General features: G+C 35.1%; 1 protein-coding gene and 6 long non-coding RNA genes across 7 annotated transcripts; all 7 read right to left on the reverse strand.

Annotated features, from left to right (window-relative positions):
- Positions 1–202: 202 nt before the first annotated feature.
- Positions 203–627, reverse strand: LOC146740479 (uncharacterized). Its single transcript, XR_014929981.1, has 2 exons — positions 557–627; positions 203–283 (listed from the first exon to the last, which is right to left on the reverse strand). It is a non-coding gene; the product is annotated as an uncharacterized LOC146740479 (long non-coding RNA).
- A 912-nt stretch (positions 628–1,539) lies between these two features.
- On the reverse strand, positions 1,540–1,964 carry LOC146740480 (uncharacterized). The gene is made up of 2 exons (XR_014929982.1): positions 1,894–1,964; positions 1,540–1,620 (listed from the first exon to the last, which is right to left on the reverse strand). It is a non-coding gene; the product is annotated as an uncharacterized LOC146740480 (long non-coding RNA).
- A 589-nt stretch (positions 1,965–2,553) lies between these two features.
- Positions 2,554–13,177, reverse strand: LOC102801273 (uncharacterized). The gene is made up of 17 exons (XM_085501806.1): positions 13,117–13,177; positions 12,460–12,492; positions 11,675–11,905; positions 11,189–11,401; positions 10,337–10,567; positions 9,851–10,063; positions 9,197–9,229; positions 8,413–8,643; positions 7,931–8,143; positions 7,080–7,310; positions 6,595–6,807; positions 5,943–5,975; positions 5,158–5,388; positions 4,673–4,885; positions 3,822–4,052; positions 3,336–3,548; positions 2,554–2,711 (listed from the first exon to the last, which is right to left on the reverse strand). The coding sequence occupies exons 1-17, from the start codon at positions 13,175–13,177 to the stop codon at positions 2,554–2,556; spliced, it is 2,982 nt and encodes a 993-aa protein (XP_085357932.1).
- A 71-nt stretch (positions 13,178–13,248) lies between these two features.
- Positions 13,249–13,673, reverse strand: LOC102807545 (uncharacterized). The gene is made up of 2 exons (XR_013422505.1): positions 13,603–13,673; positions 13,249–13,329 (listed from the first exon to the last, which is right to left on the reverse strand). It is a non-coding gene; the product is annotated as an uncharacterized LOC102807545 (long non-coding RNA).
- Positions 13,674–14,583: 910 nt separating this feature from the next.
- Positions 14,584–15,008, reverse strand: LOC146740481 (uncharacterized). The gene is made up of 2 exons (XR_014929983.1): positions 14,938–15,008; positions 14,584–14,664 (listed from the first exon to the last, which is right to left on the reverse strand). It is a non-coding gene; the product is annotated as an uncharacterized LOC146740481 (long non-coding RNA).
- A 1,503-nt stretch (positions 15,009–16,511) lies between these two features.
- Positions 16,512–16,936, reverse strand: LOC146740482 (uncharacterized). Its single transcript, XR_014929984.1, has 2 exons — positions 16,866–16,936; positions 16,512–16,592 (listed from the first exon to the last, which is right to left on the reverse strand). It is a non-coding gene; the product is annotated as an uncharacterized LOC146740482 (long non-coding RNA).
- A 2,837-nt stretch (positions 16,937–19,773) lies between these two features.
- Positions 19,774–20,199, reverse strand: LOC146740483 (uncharacterized). Its single transcript, XR_014929985.1, has 2 exons — positions 20,129–20,199; positions 19,774–19,854 (listed from the first exon to the last, which is right to left on the reverse strand). It is a non-coding gene; the product is annotated as an uncharacterized LOC146740483 (long non-coding RNA).
- Positions 20,200–20,917: the final 718 nt, after the last annotated feature.

The raw sequence follows: 20,917 nt of genomic DNA on the forward strand, positions 1-20,917 counted from the left end.
AAAACTATTCCATGGTCATGTGAGTTCGTCTTGGTCGTTTTAGGAGCAATGTACAATGATTGTTTCTTACCTTCAGCCATGACCTGCATTTCACAAAAGTTGAGAAGGTCAGATCTATCTAACAGCTGCATACTGACATAACGCCCAACGATTGGACTGCTACATTGGATATGAATGTTTGCCTGACTGGTTTGACTTGAAGTTATTTTTTCACCACATTGACTATTTTCTGATATATCATCTGACAAACCAACTCGAATTTCAGCATTCAAAATACGGGTTTCTGAAATGCAATGATGAACCATATGTTATCCTCTTCATAAAACAACATGCTACATATACGAAAACCACAATATATGGTAAAACCAGCTATACTAAAGTTATTATGAAAGCATTTTATTGCATACTTTCAAAGATTATATAACATATACAGATACCTGGTAATTACAACTAATAAAAGAACACACTGTACCAATTTGATGCAAAGACACCAAAGCAACGCTCTATAAAACCATTGAACCTAGAGTGATCGAGAGTGTACCAAGAAACAACTCACCACAACAATCTAGGCGATTAGTAACAATTACTTCATGAACAAGGTAATTCCCACCAAGATCCACTTTCCACCAGGCATTTTGGTTGTCTTTGGTGCTGGTACAGCTGCCACTATTCCAATTTGTGTTTGTATTACCATCCACAGCATTGCTTGCCGGGTAAGAAGCCGACCAATCGCTACTTTGCGTTGCTGTCTTACCGATCGCTACATTCACGAGTGCTGGTTGTGACCCTGAAATGAATAAAGTGACAATTACGTCAGCATTCAAATTAGCTAAAACAGATGCTGACTAACGTGATGGTGCACACGGAGCTGATGAACTTTTTTAGTTAATGGTCAATCACTTTTACGCAATCATTCCTAACTAAATACTCGACAAATAATTTATACCATGTTCCATTTTTCTAGATGTCAACCTTCATATTACCTCAACATTTGATATAGAGATTTGTAATTTGTTGATTTGGAAATGCAGACACTTAATTTATTCAGTGTTGCTGAGATTGTGCCTGCCTTCTTAGATTTTATACGCAATTGGAGAAATAATTATTATTATAAAACGATTAATTCAGTCAACATAATCATTGTGTCTGCACAAATAAATGTTATGCTTTGATATTGAGTTATATGTCAACTAATCTGAAGTTTCTGGTATCATACAATATGTTCAGTGATTATTGTTCTATCTCAACCATTTGCTACATTTTCTGTTAGTATCAATAAAAGAACTACGCATTGGAAAACAATGATGGGGAGTGAATGTTGCTGCAGGTCGCTGGGCAAAACTATTCCATGGTCATGTGAGTTCGTCTTGGTCGTTTTAGGAGCAATGTACAATGATTGTTTCTTACCTTCAGCCATGACCTGCATTTCACAAAAGTTGAGAAGGTCAGATCTATCTACCAGCTGCATACTGACATAACGCCCAACGATTGGACTGCTACATTGGATATGAATGTTTGCCTGACTGGTTTGACTTGAAGTTATTTTTTCACCACATTGACTATTTTCTGATATATCATCTGACAAACCAACTCGAATTTCAGCATTCAAAATACGGGTTTCTGAAATACAATGATGAACCATATGTTATCCTCTTCATAAAACAACATGCTACATATAAAAAACCCACAATATATGGTAAAACCAGCTATACTAAAGTTATTATGAAAGCATTTTATTGCATACTTTCAAAGATTATATAACATATACAGATACCTGGTAATTACAACTAATAAAAGAACACACTGTACCAATTTGATGCAAAGACACCAAAGCAACGCTCTATAAAACCATTGAACCTAGAGTGATCGAGAGTGTACCAGGAAACAACTCACCACAACAATCTAGGCGATTAGTAACAATTACTTCATGAACAAGGTAATTCCCACCAAGATCCACTTTCCACCAGGCATTTTGGTTGTCTTTGGTGCTGGTACAGCTGCCACTATACCAATCCGTGTTTGTATTACCATCCACAGCATTGCTTGCCGGGTAAGAAGCCGACCAATCGCTACTTTGCGTTGCTGTCTTACCGATCGCTACATTCTCTAGTGCTGGTTGTGACTCTGAAATGAATAAAGTAACATTTACATCAGCATTCAAATTATTATAAAACAGATGGAGACTAACGTGATGGTGCACACGAAGCTGATGAAATATTTTCGGTAATGAATAATCACTTTTACACAATCATTCCTAACTGAGTACTCGAACAAATAATTGATACCATGTTTCATTTTTCTAGATGTCAATTTTGATGTTACCTCTACATTTGATTAATAGATTTGTAATTGGTTGATTTGGAAATGCAGACACTTAATTTATCCAGTGTTGCTGAGATTGTGCTTGTCTTTTTAGATTTTATACGCAATTGGGGAAAGATATATTATTATAAAAAGAATAATTCAGTCAACATATTCATTCATTGCATCTTCACAAGCAAGTGATATGCTTGGATATTGAGTTATATGTAAACTAATCTGACGTTTCTGGTATCATACGATATGTTCAGTGATTACTGTTCTATCCCAACCATTTGCTACATTTTCTGTTAGTATCAATAAAAGAACTATGCATTGGAAAACAATGATGGGGAATGTATGTTGTGTTGCTGTCTTACCGATCGCTACATTCTCTAGTGCTGGTTGTGAATCTGAAATGAATAAAGTGACAAATACGTCAGCATTCAAATTAGCTAAAACAGATGACGACTAACGTGATGGTGCACACGGAGCTGATGAAATAATTTAGATAATGGTTATTCACTTTAACACGACTATTCCTAACTGAATACTCGAACAAATAATTGATACCATATTCCATTTTTCTAGATGTCAACTTCAATGTTACCACAACATTTGATATATAGAATTGTAATTTGTTCATTTGGAAATGCAGACACTTAATTTATCCAGTGTTGCCGAGATTGTGCGTGCTTTTTTAGATTTTATACGCAATTGAAGAAAGAATTATTATTATTATTATTATAAAAAGATTAATTCAGTCAACTTATTCATTGCGTCTTCACAAACAAGTGATATGCTTTGAGTTATATGTCAACTAATCTGAAGTTTCTGGTATCATACAATATGTTCAGTGATTATTGTTCTATCTCAACCATTTGCTACATTTTCTGTTAGTATCAATAAAAGAACTACGCATTGGAAAACAATGATGGGGAATGAATGTTGCTGCAGGTCGCTGGGCAAAACTATTCCATGGTCATGTGAGTTCGTCTTGGTCGTTTTAGGAGTAATGTACAATGATTGTTTCTTACCTTCAGCCATGACCTGCATTTCACAAAAGTTGAGAAGGTCAGATCTATCTACCAGCTGCATACTGACATAACGCCCAACGATTGGACTGTTACATTGGATATGAATGTTTGCCTGACTGGTTTGACTTGAAGTTATCTTTTCACCACATTGACTATTTTGTGATATATCATCTGACAAACCGACTCGAATTTCAGCATTCAAAATACGGGTTTCTGAAATGCAATGATGAACCTTATGTAATCCTCTTCATAAAACTACATGCTACATATAAGAAAACCACAATATATGGTAAAACCAGCTATACTAAAGTTATTATGAAAGCATTTTATTGCATACTTTCAAAGATTATATAACATATACAGATACCTGGTAATTACAAATAATAAAAGGACACACTGTACCAATTTGATGCAAAGACACCAAAGCAACGCTCTATAAAACCATTGAACCTAGAGTGATCGAGAGTGTACCAAGAAACAACTCACCACAACAATCTAGGCGATTAGTAACAATTACTTCATGAACAAGGTAATTCCCACCAAGATCCACTTTCCACCAGGCATTTTGGTTGTCTTTGGTGCTGGTACAGCTGCCACTATACCAATCCGTGTTTGTATTACCATCCACAGCATTGCTTGCCGGGTAAGAAGCCGACCAATCGCTACTTTGCGTTGCTGTCTTACCGATCGCTACATTCACGAGTGCTGGTTGTGACCCTGAAATGAATAAAGTGACAATTACGTCAGCATTCAAATTAGCTAAAACAGATGCTGACTAACGTGATGGTGCACACGGAGCTGATGAACTTTTTTAGTTAATGGTCAATCACTTTTACGCAATCATTCCTAACTAAATACTCGACAAATAATTTATACCATGTTCCATTTTTCTAGATGTCAACCTTCATATTACCTCAACATTTGATATAGAGATTTGTAATTTGTTGATTTGGAAATGCAGATACTTATTTTATTCAGTGTTGCTGAGATTGAGCCTGCCTTCTTAGATTTTATACGCAATTGGAGAAATAATTATTATTATAAAACGATTAATTCAGTCAACATAATCATTGTGTCTGCACAAATAAATGTTACGCTTTGATATTGAGTTATATATAAACTAATCTGAAGTTTATGGTATCATACGATATGTTCAGTGATTACTGGTCTTTCTCAACCATTTGCTACAATTTCTGTTAGAATCAATAAATGAATTACGCATTGGAAAACAATGATGGGGACTGTATGTTGCTGTAGGTCGCTGAGCAAAACTATTCTATGGTAAGGTGAGTTCGTCTTGGTCGTTTTATGGGTAATGTACAATGATTGTTCCTTACCTTCAGCCATGACCTGCATTTCACAAAAGTTGAGAAGGTCAGATCTATCTACCAGCTGCATACTGACATAACGCCCAACGATTGGACTGTTACATTGGATATGAATGTTTGCCTGACTGGTTTGACTTGAAGTTATCTTTTCACCACATTGACTATTTTCTGATATATCATCTGACAAACCAACTCGAATTTCAGCATTCAAAATACGGGTTTCTGAAATGCAATGATGAACCTTGTGTAACCCGCTTCATAAAACTACATGCTACATATAGAAAAACCTCAATATATGGCTAAACCAGCCATATTAAAGTTATAGTGAAAGCATTTTATTGCATATTTTCAAAGAGTATATAACATATACAGATAACTGGTGATTGCTACAAATAAAATGACACACTGTACCAATTTCATGCAAAGACACCAAAGCAACCTCTATAATACCATTGTAACTAGCGTGATCGAGGGTGTACCAAGAAACAACTCACCACAGCAATCTAGTCGATTAGTAACAATTACTTCATGAACAAGGTAATTCCCACCAAGATCCACTTTCCACCAGGCATTTTGGTTGTCTTTGGTGCTGGTACAGCTGCCACTATTCCAATTTGTGTTTGTATTACCATCCACAGCATTGCTTGCCGGGTAAGAAGCCGACCAATCGCTACTTTGCGTTGCTGTCTTACCGATCGCTACATTCTCTAGTGCTGGTTGTGACTCTGAAATGAATAAAGTAACATTTACATCAGCATTCAAATTATTATAAAACAGATGGAGACTAACGTGATGGTGCACACGAAGCTGATGAAATATTTTCGGTAATGAATAATCACTTTTACACAATCATTCCTAACTGAATACTCGAACAAATAATTGATACCATGTTCCATTTTTCTAGATGTCAATTTTGATGTTACCTCTACATTTGATTAATAGATTTGTAATTGGTTGATTTGGAAATGCAGACACTTAATTCATCCAGTGTTGCTGAGATTGTGCTTGTCTTTTTAGATTTTATACGCAATTGGGGAAAGATATATTATTATAAAAAGAATAATTCAGTCAACATATTCATTCATTGCATCTTCACAAGCAAGTGATATGCTTGGATATTGAGTTATATGTAAACTAATCTGACGTTTCTGGTATCATACGATATGTTCAGTGATTACTGTTCTATCCCAACCATTTGCTACATTTTCTGTTAGTATCAATAAAAGAACTATGCATTGGAAAACAATGATGGGGAATGTATGTTGTGTTGCTGTCTTACCGATCGCTACATTCTCTAGTGATGGTTGTGAATCTGAAATGAATAAAGTGACAAATACGTCAGCATTTAAATTAGCTAAAACAGATGACGACTAACGTGATGGTGCACACGGAGCTGATGAAATAATTTAGATAATGGTTATTCACTTTAACACGACTATTCCTAACTGAATACTCGAACAAATAATTGATACCATATTCCATTTTTCTAGATGTCAACTTCAATGTTACCACAACATTTGATATATAGAATTGTAATTTGTTCATTTGGAAATGCAGACACTTAATTTATCTAGTGTTGCTGCGATTGTGCGTGCTTTTTTAGATTTTATACGCAATTGAAGAAAGAATTATTATTATTATTATAAAAAGATTAATTCAGTCAACTTATTCATTGCGTCTTCACAAACAAGTGATATGCTTTGAGTTATATGTCAACTAATCTGAAGTTTCTGGTATCATACAATATGTTCAGTGATTATTGTTCTATCTCAACCATTTGCTACATTTTCTGTTAGTATCAATAAAAGAACTACGCATTGGAAAACAATGACGGGGAATGAATGTTGCTGCAGGTCGCTGAGCAAAACTATTCCATGGTCATGAGTTCGTCTTGGTCATTTTAGGAGCAAAGTACAAAGATTGTTTCTTACCTTCAGCCATGACCTGCATTTCACAAAAGTTGAGAAGGTCAGATCTATCCACCAGCTGCATACTGACATAACGCCCAACGATTGGACTGCTACATTGGATATGAATGTTTGCCTGACTAGTTTGACTTGAAGTTATCTTTTCACCACATTGACTATTTTGTGATATATCATCTGACAAACCGACTCGAATTTCAGCATTCAAAATACGGGTTTCTGAAATGCAATGATGAACCTTGTGTAACCCGCTTCATAAAACTACATGCTACATATAGAAAAACCTCAATATATGGCTAAACCAGCCATATTAAAGTTATAGTGAAAGCATTTTATTGCATATTTTCAAAGAGTATATAACATATACAGATAACTGGTGATTGCTACAAATAAAATGACACACTGTACCAATTTAATGCAAAGACACCAAAGCAACCTCTATAATACCATTGTAACTAGCGTGATCGAGGGTGTACCAAGAAACAACTCACCACAGCAATCTAGTCGATTAGTAACAATTACTTCATGAACAAGGTAATTCCCACCAAGATCCACTTTCCACCAGGCATTTTGGTTGTCTTTGGTGCTGGTACAGCTGCCACTATTCCAATTTGTGTTTGTATTACCATCCACAGCATTGCTTGCCGGGTAGGAAGCCGACCAATCGCTACTTTGCATTGCTGTCTTACCGATCGCTACATTCTCTAGTGCTGGTTGTGACCCTGAAATGAATGAAGTAACATTTACGTCAGCATTCAAATTAGCTAAAACAGATGGTGACTAACGTGATGGTGCACACGGAGCTGATGAAATATTTTCGGTAATGAATAATTACTTTTACACAATCAATCCTAACTGAATACTCGATCAAATAATTGATATTATGTTCCATTGTTCTAGATGTCAATTTTGATGTTACCTCTACATTTGATTAATAGATTCGTAATTTGTTGATTTGGAAACACAGACACTTAATTTAGCCAGTGTTGCTGAGATTGTGCTTGTCTTTTTAGATTTTATACGCAATTGGGGAAAGATATATTATTATAAGAAGAAAAATTCAGTCAACATATTTATTGCGTCTGCACAAACAAGTGATATGCTTGGATATTGAGTTATATGTAAACTAATCTGAAGTTTCTGGTATCATACGATATGTTCAGTAATTACTGTTCCAGCTCAACCATTTGCTACATTTTCTGTTAGTATCAATAAAAGAACTACGCATTGGAAAACAATGATGAAGAATGTTTGTTGTTGCAGGTCGCTTGGCAAAACTATTCCATGGTCATGTGACCAATCTTGGTCGTTTTAGGAGCAATATACAATGATTGTTTCTTACCTTCAGCCATGACCTGCATTTCACAAAAGTTGAGAAGGTCAGATCTATCTACCAGCTGCATACTGACATAACGCCCAACGATTGGACTGCTACATTGGATATGAATGTTTGCCTGACTGGTTTGGCTTGAAGTTATTTTTTCACCACATTGACTATTTTCTGATATATCATCTGACAAACCGACTCGAATTTCAGCATTCAAAATACGGGTTTCTGAAATGCAATGATGAATTTATGTAATCGCTTTATAAAACTACATACTACATATAAAAAACACAATATATGGTAAAACCAGCTATACTATAGTTATTATGAAAGCATTTTATTGCATACTTTCAAAGATTATATAACATATACAGATACCTGGTAATTACAACTAATAAAAGGACACACTGTACCAATTTGATGCAAAGACACCAAAGCAACGCTCTATAAAACCATTTTAACTAGAGTGATCGAGAGTGTACCTAGAAGGAACTCACCACAACAATCTAGACGATTAGTAACAATTACTTCATGAACAAGGTAATTTCCACCAAGATCTACTTTCCACCAGGCATTTTGGTTGTCTTTGGTGCTGGTACAGCTGCCACTATTCCAATTTGTGTTTGTATTACCATCCACAGCATTGCTTGCCGGGTAAGAAGCCGACCAATCGCTACTTTGCGTTGCTGTCTTACCGATCGCTACATTCTCTAGTGCTGGTTGTGACTCTGAAATGAATAAAGTAACAATTACGTCTGCATTCAAATTATTATAAAACAGATGGAGACTAACGTGATGGTGCACACGAAGCTGATGAAATATTTTCGGTAATGAATAATCACTTTTACACAATCATTCCTAACTGAATACTCGAACAAATAATTGATACCATGTTCCATCTTTCTAGATGTCAATTTTGATGTTACCTCTATATTTGATTAATATATTTGTAATTGGTTGATTTGGAAATGCAGACACTTAATTTATCCAGTGTTGCTGAGATTGTGCTTGTCTTTTTAGATTGTATACGCAATTGGGGAAAGATATATTATTATAAAAAGAATAATTCAGTCAACATATTCATTCATTGCATCTTCACAAGCAAGTGATATGCTTGGATATTGAGTTATATGTAAACTAATCTGACGTTTCTGGTATCATACGATATGTTCAGTGATTACTGTTCTATCCCAACCATTTGCTACATTTTCTGTTAGTATCAATAAAAGAACTATGCATTGGAAAACAATGATGGGAATGTATGTTGTGTTGCTGTCTTACCGATTGCTACATTCTCTAGTGCTGGTTGTGAATCTGAAATGAATAAAGTGACAAATACGTCAGCATTCAAATTAGCTAAAACAGATGACGACTAACGTGATGGTGCACACGGAGCTGATGAAATAATTTAGATAATGGTTATTCACTTTACCACGACTATTCCTAACTGAATACTCGAACAAATAATTGATACCATATTCCATTTTTCTAGATGTCAACTTCAATGTTACCACAACATTTGATATATAGAATTGTAATTTGTTCATTTGGAAATGCAGACACTTAATTTATCCAGTGTTGCTGAGATTGTGCGTGCTTTTTTAGATTCTATACGCAATTGAAGAAAGAATTATTATTATTATTATAAAAAGAATAATTCAGTCAACTTATTCATTGCGTCTTCACAAACAAGTTATATGCTTTGAGTTATATGTCAACTAATCTGAAGTTTCTGGTATCATATGATATGTTCAGTGATTATTGTTCTATCTCAATCATTTGCTACATTTTCTGTTAGTATCAATAAAAGAACTACGCATTGGAAAACAATGATGGGGAATGAATGTTGCTGCAGGTCGCTGGGCAAAACTATTCCATGGTCATGTGAGTTCGTCTTGGTCGTTTTAGGAGCAATGTACAATGATTGTTTCTTACCTTCAGCCATGACCTGCATTTCACAAAAGTTGAGAAAGTCAGATCTATCTACCAGCTGCATACTGACATAACGCCCAACGATTGGACTGCTACATTGGATATGAATGTTTGCCTGACTGGTGTGACTTGAAGTTATCTTTTCACCACATTGACTATTTACTGATATATCATCTGACAAACCGACTCGAATTTCAGCATTCAAAATACGGGTTTCTGAAATGCAATGATGAACCTTATGTAATCCTCTTCATAAAACTACATGCTACATATAAAAAACCCACAATATATGGTAAAACCAGCTATAGTAAAGTTATTATGAAAGCATTTTATTGCATACTTTCAAAGATTATATAACATATACAGATACCTGGTAATTACAACTAATAAAAGAACACACTGTACCAATTTGATGCAAAGACACCAAAGCAACGCTCTATAAAACCATTGAACCTAGAGTGATCGAGAGTGTACCAAGAAACAACTCACCACAACAATCTAGGCGATTAGTAACAATTACTTCATGAACAAGGTAATTCCCACCAAGATCCACTTTCCACCAGGCATTTTGGTTGTCTTTGGTGCTGGTACAGCTGCCACTATTCCAATTTGTGTTTGTATTACCATCCACAGCATTGCTTGCCGGGTAAGAAGCCGACCAATCGCTACTTTGCGTTGCTGTCTTACCGATCGCTACATTCTCTAGTGCTGGTTGTGACTCTGAAATGAATAAAGTAACATTTACATCAGCATTCAAATTAGCTAAAACAGATGCTGACTAACGTGATGGTGCACACGGAGCTGATGAAATAATTTAGATAATGGTTATTCACTTTAACACGACTATTCCTAACTGAATACTCGAACAAATAATTGATACCATATTCCATTTTTCTAGATGTCAACTTCAATGTTACCACAACATTTGATATATAGAATTGTAATTTGTTCATTTGGAAATGCAGACACTTAATTTATCCAGTGTTGCTGAGATTGTGCGTGCTTTTTTAGATTTCATACGCAATTGAAGAAAGAATTATTATTATTATTATAAAAAGATTAATTCAGTCAACTTATTCATTGCGTCTTCACAAACAAGTGATATGCTTTGAGTTATATGTCAACTAATCTGAAGTTTCTGGTATCATGCAATATGTTCAGTGATTATTGTTCTATCTCAACCATTTGCTACATTTTCTGTTAGTATCAATAAAAGAACTACGCATTGGAAAACAATGATGGGGAATGAATGTTGCTGCAGGTCGCTGGGCAAAACTATTCCATGGTCATGCGAGTTCGTCTTGGTCGTTTTAGGAGCAATGTACAATGATTGTTTCTTACCTTCAGCCATGACCTGCATTTCACAAAAGTTGAGAAGGTCAGATCTATCTACCAGCTGCATACTGACATAACGCCCAACGATTGGACTGTTACATTGGATATGAATGTTTGCCTGACTGGTTTGACTTGAAGTTATCTTTTCACCACATTGACTATTTACTGATATATCATCTGACAAACCGACTCGAATTTCAGCATTCAAAATACGGGTTTCTGAAATGCAATGATGAACCTTATGTAATCCTCTTCATAAAACTACATGCTACATATAAAAAACCCACAATATATGGTAAAACCAGCTATACTAAAGTTATTATGAAAGCATTTTATTGCATACTTTCAAAGATTATATAACATATACAGATACCTGGTAATTACAACTAATAAAAGAACACACTGTACCAATTTGATGCAAAGACACCAAAGCAACGCTCTATAAAACCATTGAACCTAGAGTGATCGAGAGTGTACCAAGAAACAACTCACCACAACAATCTAGGCGATTAGTAACAATTACTTCATGAACAAGGTAATTCCCACCAAGATCCACTTTCCACCAGGCATTTTGGTTGTCTTTGGTGCTGGTACAGCTGCCACTATACCAATCCGTGTTTGTATTACCATCCACAGCATTGCTTGCCGGGTAAGAAGCCGACCAATCGCTACTTTGCGTTGCTGTCTTACCGATCGCTACATTATCTAGTGCTGGTTGTGACTCTGAAATGAATAAAGTAACATTTACATCAGCATTCAAATTATTATAAAACAGATGGAGACTAACGTGATGGTGCACACGAAGCTGATGAAATATTTTCGGTAATGAATAATCACTTTTACACAATCATTCCTAACTGAATACTCGAACAAATAATTGATACCATGTTTCATTTTTCTAGATGTCAATTTTGATGTTACCTCTACATTTGATTAATAGATTTGTAATTGGTTGATTTGGAAATGCAGACACTTAATTTATCCAGTGTTGCTGAGATTGTGCTTGTCTTTTTAGATTTTATACGCAATTGGGGAAAGATATATTATTATAAAAAGAATAATTCAGTCAACATATTCATTCATTGCATCTTCACAAGCAAGTGATATGCTTGGATATTGAGTTATATGTAAACTAATCTGACGTTTCTGGTATCATACGATATGTTCAGTGATTACTGTTCTATCCCAACCATTTGCTACATTTTCTGTTAGTATCAATAAAAGAACTATGCATTGGAAAACAATGATGGGGAATGTATGTTGTGTTGCTGTCTTACCGATCGCTACATTCTCTAGTGCTGGTTGTGAATCTGAAATGAATAAAGTGACAAATACGTCAGCATTCAAATTAGCTAAAACAGATGACGACTAACGTGATGGTGCACACGGAGCTGATGAAATAATTTAGATAATGGTTATTCACTTTAACACGACTATTCCTAACTGAATACTCGAACAAATAATTGATACCATATTCCATTTTTCTAGATGTCAACTTCAATGTTACCACAACATTTGATATATAGAATTGTAATTTGTTCATTTGGAAATGCAGACACTTAATTTATCCAGTGTTGCCGAGATTGTGCGTGCTTTTTTAGATTTTATACGCAATTGAAGAAAGAATTATTATTATTATTATTATAAAAAGATTAATTCAGTCAACTTATTCATTGCGTCTTCACAAACAAGTGATATGCTTTGAGTTATATGTCAACTAATCTGAAGTTTCTGGTATCATACAATATGTTCAGTGATTATTGTTCTATCTCAACCATTTGCTACATTTTCTGTTAGTATCAATAAAAGAACTACGCATTGGAAAACAATGATGGGGAATGAATGTTGCTGCAGGTCGCTGGGCAAAACTATTCCATGGTCATGTGAGTTCGTCTTGGTCGTTTTAGGAGTAATGTACAATGATTGTTTCTTACCTTCAGCCATGACCTGCATTTCACAAAAGTTGAGAAGGTCAGATCTATCTACCAGCTGCATACTGACATAACGCCCAACGATTGGACTGCTACATTGGATATGAATGTTTGCCTGACTGGTTTGACTTGAAGTTATTTTTTCACCACATTGACTATTTTCTGATATATCATCTGACAAACCAACTCGAATTTCAGCATTCAAAATACGGGTTTCTGAAATGCAATGATGAACCTTGTGTAACCTGCTTCATAAAACTACATGCTACATATAAGAAAACCACAATATATGGTAAAACCAGCTATACTAAAGTTATTATGAAAGCATTTTATTGCATACTTTCAAAGATTATATAACATATACAGATACCTGGTAATTAAAACTAATAAAAGGACACACTGTACCAATTTGATGCAAAGACACCTAAGCAACGCTCTATAAAACCATTGAACCTAGAGTGATCGAGAGTGTACCAAGAAACAACTCACCACAACAATCTAGGCGATTAGTAACAATTACTTCATGAACAAGGTAATTCCCACCAAGATCCACTTTCCACCAGGCATTTTGGTTGTCTTTGGTGCTGGTACAGCTGCCACTATACCAATCCGTGTTTGTATTACCATCCACAGCATTGCTTGCCGGGTAAGTAGCCGACCAATCGCTACTTTGCGTTGCTGTCTTACCGATCGCTACATTCACGAGTGCTGGTTGTGACCCTGAAATGAATAAAGTGACAATTACGTCAGCATTCAAATTAGCTAAAACAGATGCTGACTAACGTGATGGTGCACACGGAGCTGATGAACTTTTTTAGTTAATGGTCAATTACTTTTACGCAATCATTCCTAACTAAATACTCGACAAATAATTTATACCATGTTCCATTTTTCTAGATGTCAACCTTCATATTACCTCTACATTTGATATAGAGATTTGTAATTTGTTGATTTGGAAATGCAGACACTTAATTTATTCAGTGTTGCTGAGATTGTGCCTGCCTTCTTAGATTTTATACGCAATTGGAGAAATAATTATTATTATAAAACGATTAATTCAGTCAACATAATCATTGTGTCTGCACAAATAAATGTTATGCTTTGATATTGAGTTATATATATACTAATGAAGTTTATGGTATCATAAGATGTGTTCAGTGATTACTGGTCTTTCTCAACCATTTGCTACATTTTCTGTTAGTATCAATAAAAGAACTACGCATTGGAAAACAATGATGGAGAATGAATGTTGCTGCAGGTCGCTGGGCAAAACTATTCCATGGTCATGTGAGTTCGTCTTGGTCGTTTTAGGAGTAATGTACAATGATTGTTTCTTACCTTCAGCCATGACCTGCATTTCACAAAAGTTGAGAAGGTCAGATCTATCTACCAGCTGCATACTGACATAACGCCCAACGATTGGACTGCTACATTGGATATGAATGTTTGCCTGACTGGTTTGACTTGAAGTTATTTTTTCACCACATTGACTATTTTCTGATATATCATCTGACAAACCAACTCGAATTTCAGCATTCAAAATACGGGTTTCTGAAATGCAATGATGAACCTTGTGTAACCTGCTTCATAAAACTACATGCTACATATAAGAAAACCACAATATATGGTAAAACCAGCTATACTAAAGTTATTATGAAAGCATTTTATTGCATACTTTCAAAGATTATATAACATATACAGATACCTGGTAATTACAAATAATAAAAGGACACACTGTACCAATTTGATGCAAAGACACCAAAGCAACGCTCTATAAAACCATTGAACCTAGAGTGATCGAGAGTGTACCAAGAAACAACTCACCACAACAATCTAGGCGATTAGTAACAATTACTTCATGAACAAGGTAATTCCCACCAAGATCCACTTTCCACCAGGCATTTTGGTTGTCTTTGGTGCTGGTACAGCTGCCACTATTCCAATTTGTGTTTGTATTACCATCCACAGCATTGCTTGCCGGGTAAGAAGCCGACCAATCGCTACTTTGCGTTGCTGTCTTACCGATCGCTACATTCTCTAGTGCTGGTTGTGACTCTGAAATGAATAAAGTAACATTTACATCAGCATTCAAATTATTATAAAACAGATGGAGACTAACGTGATGGTGCACACGAAGCTGATGAAATATTTTCGGTAATGAATAATCACTTTTACACAATCATTCCTAACTGAATACTCGAACAAATAATTGATACCATGTTTCATTTTTCTAGATGTCAATTTTGATGTTACCTCTACATTTGATTAATAGATTTGTAATTGGTTGATTTGGAAATGCAGACACTTAATTTATCCAGTGTTGCTGAGATTGTGCTTGTCTTTTTAGATTTTATACGCAATTGGGGAAAGATATATTATTATAAAAAGAATAATTCAGTCAACATATTCATTCATTGCATCTTCACAAGCAAGTGATATGCTTGGATATTGAGTTATATGTAAACTAATCTGACGTTTCTGGTATCATACGATATGTTCAGTGATTACTGTTCTATCCCAACCATTTGCTACATTTTCTGTTAGTATCAATAAAAGAACTATGCATTGGAAAACAATGATGGGGAATGTATGTTGTGTTGCTGTCTTACCGATCGCTACATTCTCTAGTGCTGGTTGTGAATCTGAAATGAATAAAGTGACAAATACGTCAGCATTCAAATTAGCTAAAACAGATGACGACTAACGTGATGGTGCACACGGAGCTGATGAAATAATTTAGATAATGGTTATTCACTTTAACACGACTATTCCTAACTGAATACTCGAACAAATAATTGATACCATATTCCATTTTTCTAGATGTCAACTTCAATGTTACCACAACATTTGATATATAGAATTGTAATTTGTTCATTTGGAAATGCAGACACTTAATTTATCCAGTGTTGCCGAGATTGTGCGTGCTTTTTTAGATTTTATACGCAATTGAAGAAAGAATTATTATTATTATTATTATAAAAAGATTAATTCAGTCAACTTATTCATTGCGTCTTCACAAACAAGTGATATGCTTTGAGTTATATGTCAACTAATCTGAAGTTTCTGGTATCATACAATATGTTCAGTGATTATTGTTCTATCTCAACCATTTGCTACATTTTCTGTTAGTATCAATAAAAGAACTACGCATTGGAAAACAATGATGGAGAATGAATGTTGCTGCAGGTCGCTGGGCAAAACTATTCCATGGTCATGTGAGTTCGTCTTGGTCGTTTTAGGAGTAATGTACAATGATTGTTTCTTACCTTCAGCCATGACCTGCATTTCACAAAAGTTGAGAAGGTCAGATCTATCTACCAGCTGCATACTGACATAACGCCCAACGATTGGACTGCTACATTGGATATGAATGTTTGCCTGACTGGTTTGACTTGAAGTTATTTTTTCACCACATTGACTATTTTCTGATATATCATCTGACAAACCAACTCGAATTTCAGCATTCAAAATACGGGTTTCTGAAATGCAATGATGAACCTTGTGTAACCTGCTTCATAAAACTACATGCTACATATAAGAAAACCACAATATATGGTAAAACCAGCTATACTAAAGTTATTATGAAAGCATTTTATTGCATACTTTCAAAGATTATATAACATATACAGATACCTGGTAATTAAAACTAATAAAAGGACACACTGTACCAATTTGATGCAAAGACACCTAAGCAACGCTCTATAAAACCATTGAACCTAGAGTGATCGAGAGTGTACCAAGAAACAACTCACCACAACAATCTAGGCGATTAGTAACAATTACTTCATGAACAAGGTAATTCCCACCAAGATCCACTTTCCACCAGGCATTTTGGTTGTCTTTGGTGCTGGTACAGCTGCCACTATACCAATCCGTGTTTGTATTACCATCCACAGCATTGCTTGCCGGGTAAGTAGCCGACCAATCGCTACTTTGCGTTGCTGTCTTACCGATCGCTACATTCACGAGTGCTGGTTGTGACCCTGAAATTAATAAAGTGACAATTACGTCAGCATTCAAATTAGCTAAAACAGATGCTGACTAACGTGATGGTGCACACGGAGCTGATGAACTTTTTTAGTTAATGGTCAATTACTTTTACGCAATCATTCCTAACTAAATACTCGACAAATAATTTATACCATGTTCCATTTTTCTAGATGTCAACCTTCATATTACCTCAACATTTGATATAGAGATTTGTAATTTGTTGATTTGGAAATGCAGACACTTAATTTATTCAGTGTTGCTGAGATTGTGCCTGCCTTCTTAGATTTTATACGCAATTGGAGAAATAATTATTATTATAAAACGATTAATTCAGTCAACATAATCATTGTGTCTGCACAAATAAATGTTATGCTTTGATATTGAGTTATATATATACTAATGAAGTTTATGGTATCATAAGATGTGTTCAGTGATTACTGGTCTTTCTCAACCATTTGCTACATTTTCTGTTAGAATCAATAAATGAATTACGCATTGGAAAACAATGATGGGGACTGTATGTTGCTGTAGGTCGCTGAGCAAAACTATTCCATGGTCAGGTGAGTTCGTCTTGGTTGTTTTAGGGGTAATGTACAATGATTGTTCCTTACCTTCAGCCATGACCTGCATTTCACAAAAGTTGAGAAGGTCAGATCTATCTACCAGCTGCATACTGACATAACGCCCAACGATTGGACTGTTACATTGGATATGAATGTTTGCCTGACTGGTCTGACTTGAAGTTATTTTTTCACCACATTGACTATTTTCTGATATATCATCTGACAAACCAACTCGAATTTCAGCATTCAAAATACGGGTTTCTGAAATGCAATGATGAACCTTGTGTAACCCGCTTCATAAAACTACATGCTACATATAGAAAAACCTCAATATATGGCTAAACCAGCCATATTAAAGTTATAGTGAAAGCATTTTATTGCATATTTTCAAAGAGTATATAACATATACAGATAACTGGTGATTTCCACAAATAAAAGGACACACTGTACCAATTTGATGCAAAGACACCAAAGCAACCTGTATAATACCATTGTAACTAGTGTGATCGAGAGTGTACCAAGAAACAACTCACCACAGCAATCTAGTCGATTAGTAACAATTACTTCATGAACAAGGTAATTCCCACCAAGATCCACTTTCCACCAGGCATTTTGGTTGTCTTTGGTGCTGGTACAGCTGCCACTATTCCAATTTGTGTTTGTATTACCATCCACAGCATTGCTTGCCGGGTAAGAAGCCGACCAATCGCTACTTTGCGTTGCTGTCTTACCGATCGCTACATTCTCTAGTGCTGGTTGTGACTCTGAAATGAATAAAGTAACATTTACATCAGCATTCAAATTATTATAAAACAGATGGAGACTAACGTGATGGTGCACACGAAGCTGATGAAATATTTTCGGTAATGAATAATCACTTTTACACAATCATTCCTAACTGAATACTCGAACAAATAATTGATACCATGTTTCATTTTTCTAGATGTCAATTTTGATGTTACCTCTACATTTGATTAATAGATTTGTAATTGGTTGATTTGGAAATGCAGACACTTAATTTATCCAGTGTTGCTGAGATTGTGCTTGTCTTTTTAGATTTTATACGCAATTGGGGAAAGATATATTATTATAAAAAGAATAATTCAGTCAACATATTCATTCATTGCATCTTCACAAGCAAGTGATATGCTTGGATATTGAGTTATATGTAAACTAATCTGACGTTTCTGGTATCATACGATATGTTCAGTGATTACTGTTCTATCCCAACCATTTGCTACATTTTCTGTTAGTATCAATAAAAGAACTATGCATTGGAAAACAATGATGGGGAATGTATGTTGTGTTGCTGTCTTACCGATCGCTACATTCTCTAGTGCTGGTTGTGAATCTGAAATGAATAAAGTGACAAATACGTCAGCATTCAAATTAGCTAAAACAGATGACGACTAACGTGATGGTGCACACGGAGCTGATGAAATAATTTAGATAATGGTTATTCACTTTAACACGACTATTCCTAACTGAATACTCGAACAAATAATTGATACCATATTCCATTTTTCTAGATGTCAACTTCAATGTTACCACAACATTTGATATATAGAATTGTAATTTGTTCATTTGGAAATGCAGACACTTAATTTATCCAGTGTTGCCGAGATTGTGCGTGCTTTTTTAGATTTTATACGCAATTGAAGAAAGAATTATTATTATTATTATTATAAAAACATTAATTCAGTCAACTCATTCATTGCGTCTTCACAAACAAGTGATATGCTTTGAGTTATATGTCAACTAATCTGAAGTTTCTGGTATCATACAATATGTTCAGTGATTATTGTTCTATCTCAACCATTTGCTACATTTTCTGTTAGTATCAATAAAAGAACTACGCATTGGAAAACAATGATGGAGAATGAATGTTGCTGCAGGTCGCTGGGCAAAACTATTCCATGGTCATGTGAGTTCGTCTTGGTCGTTTTAGGAGTAATGTACAATGATTGTTTCTTACCTTCAGCCATGACCTGCATTTCACAAAAGTTGAGAAGGTCAGATCTATCTACCAGCTGCATACTGACATAACGCCCAACGATTGGACTGCTACATTGGATATGAATGTTTGCCTGACTGGTTTGACTTGAAGTTATTTTTTCACCACATTGACTATTTTCTGATATATCATCTGACAAACCAACTCGAATTTCAGCATTCAAAATACGGGTTTCTGAAATGCAATGATGAACCTTGTGTAACCTGCTTCATAAAACTACATGCTACATATAAGAAAAACCACAATATATGGTAAAACCAGCTATACTAAAGTTATTATGAAAGCATTTTATTGCATACTTTCAAAGATTATATAACATATACAGATACCTGGTAATTAAAACTAATAAAAGGACACACTGTACCAATTTGATGCAAAGACACCTAAGCAACGCTCTATAAAACCATTGAACCTAGAGTGATCGAGAGTGTACCAAGAAACAACTCACCACAACAATCTAGGCGATTAGTAACAATTACTTCATGAACAAGGTAATTCCCACCAAGATCCACTTTCCACCAGGCATTTTGGTTGTCTTTGGTGCTGGTACAGCTGCCACTATACCAATCCGTGTTTGTATTACCATCCACAGCATTGCTTGCCGGGTAAGTAGCCGACCAATCGCTACTTTGCGTTGCTGTCTTACCGATCGCTACATTCACGAGTGCTGGTTGTGACCCTGAAATGAATAAAGTGACAATTACGTCAGCATTCAAATTAGCTAAAACAGATGCTGACTAACGTGATGGTGCACACGGAGCTGATGAACTTTTTTAGTTAATGGTCAATTACTTTTACGCAATCATTCCTAACTAAATACTCGACAAATAATTTATACCATGTTCCATTTTTCTAGATGTCAACCTTCATATTACCTCAACATTTGATATAGAGATTTGTAATTTGTTGATTTGGAAATGCAGACACTTAATTTATTCAGTGTTGCTGAGATTGTGCCTGCCTTCTTAGATTTTATACGCAATTGGAGAAATAATTATTATTATAAAACGATTAATTCAGTCAACATAATCATTGTGTCTGCACAAATAAATGTTATGCTTTGATATTGAGTTATATATATACTAATGAAGTTTATGGTATCATAAGATGTGTTCAGTGATTACTGGTCTTTCTCAACCATTTGCTACATTTTCTGTTAGAATCAATAAATGAATTACGCATTGGAAAACAATGATGGGGACTGTATGTTGCTGTAGGTCGCTGAGCAAAACTATTC

Source organism: Saccoglossus kowalevskii, chromosome 7 (genome assembly GCF_978046115.1).
Source record: "Saccoglossus kowalevskii chromosome 7, keSacKowa6.1, whole genome shotgun sequence".
Lineage (NCBI taxonomy): Eukaryota > Metazoa > Hemichordata > Enteropneusta > Harrimaniidae > Saccoglossus > Saccoglossus kowalevskii.

Coding starts and splice junctions, on each gene's coding strand:
- LOC102801273 (XM_085501806.1), bottom strand. CDS start 13,177: ATGCAGCTGGTAGATAGATCTGACCTTCTCAACTTTTGTGAAATGCAG. Junction 11,402..11,674: donor TAATCGCCTAGATTGTTGTG/GTGAGTTGTTTC, acceptor ATTGCATTTCAG/AAACCCGTATTTTGAATGCT. Junction 8,644..9,196: donor ACTAGAGAATGTAGCAATCG/GTAAGACAGCAA, acceptor TATTCATTTCAG/AGTCACAACCAGCACTAGAG.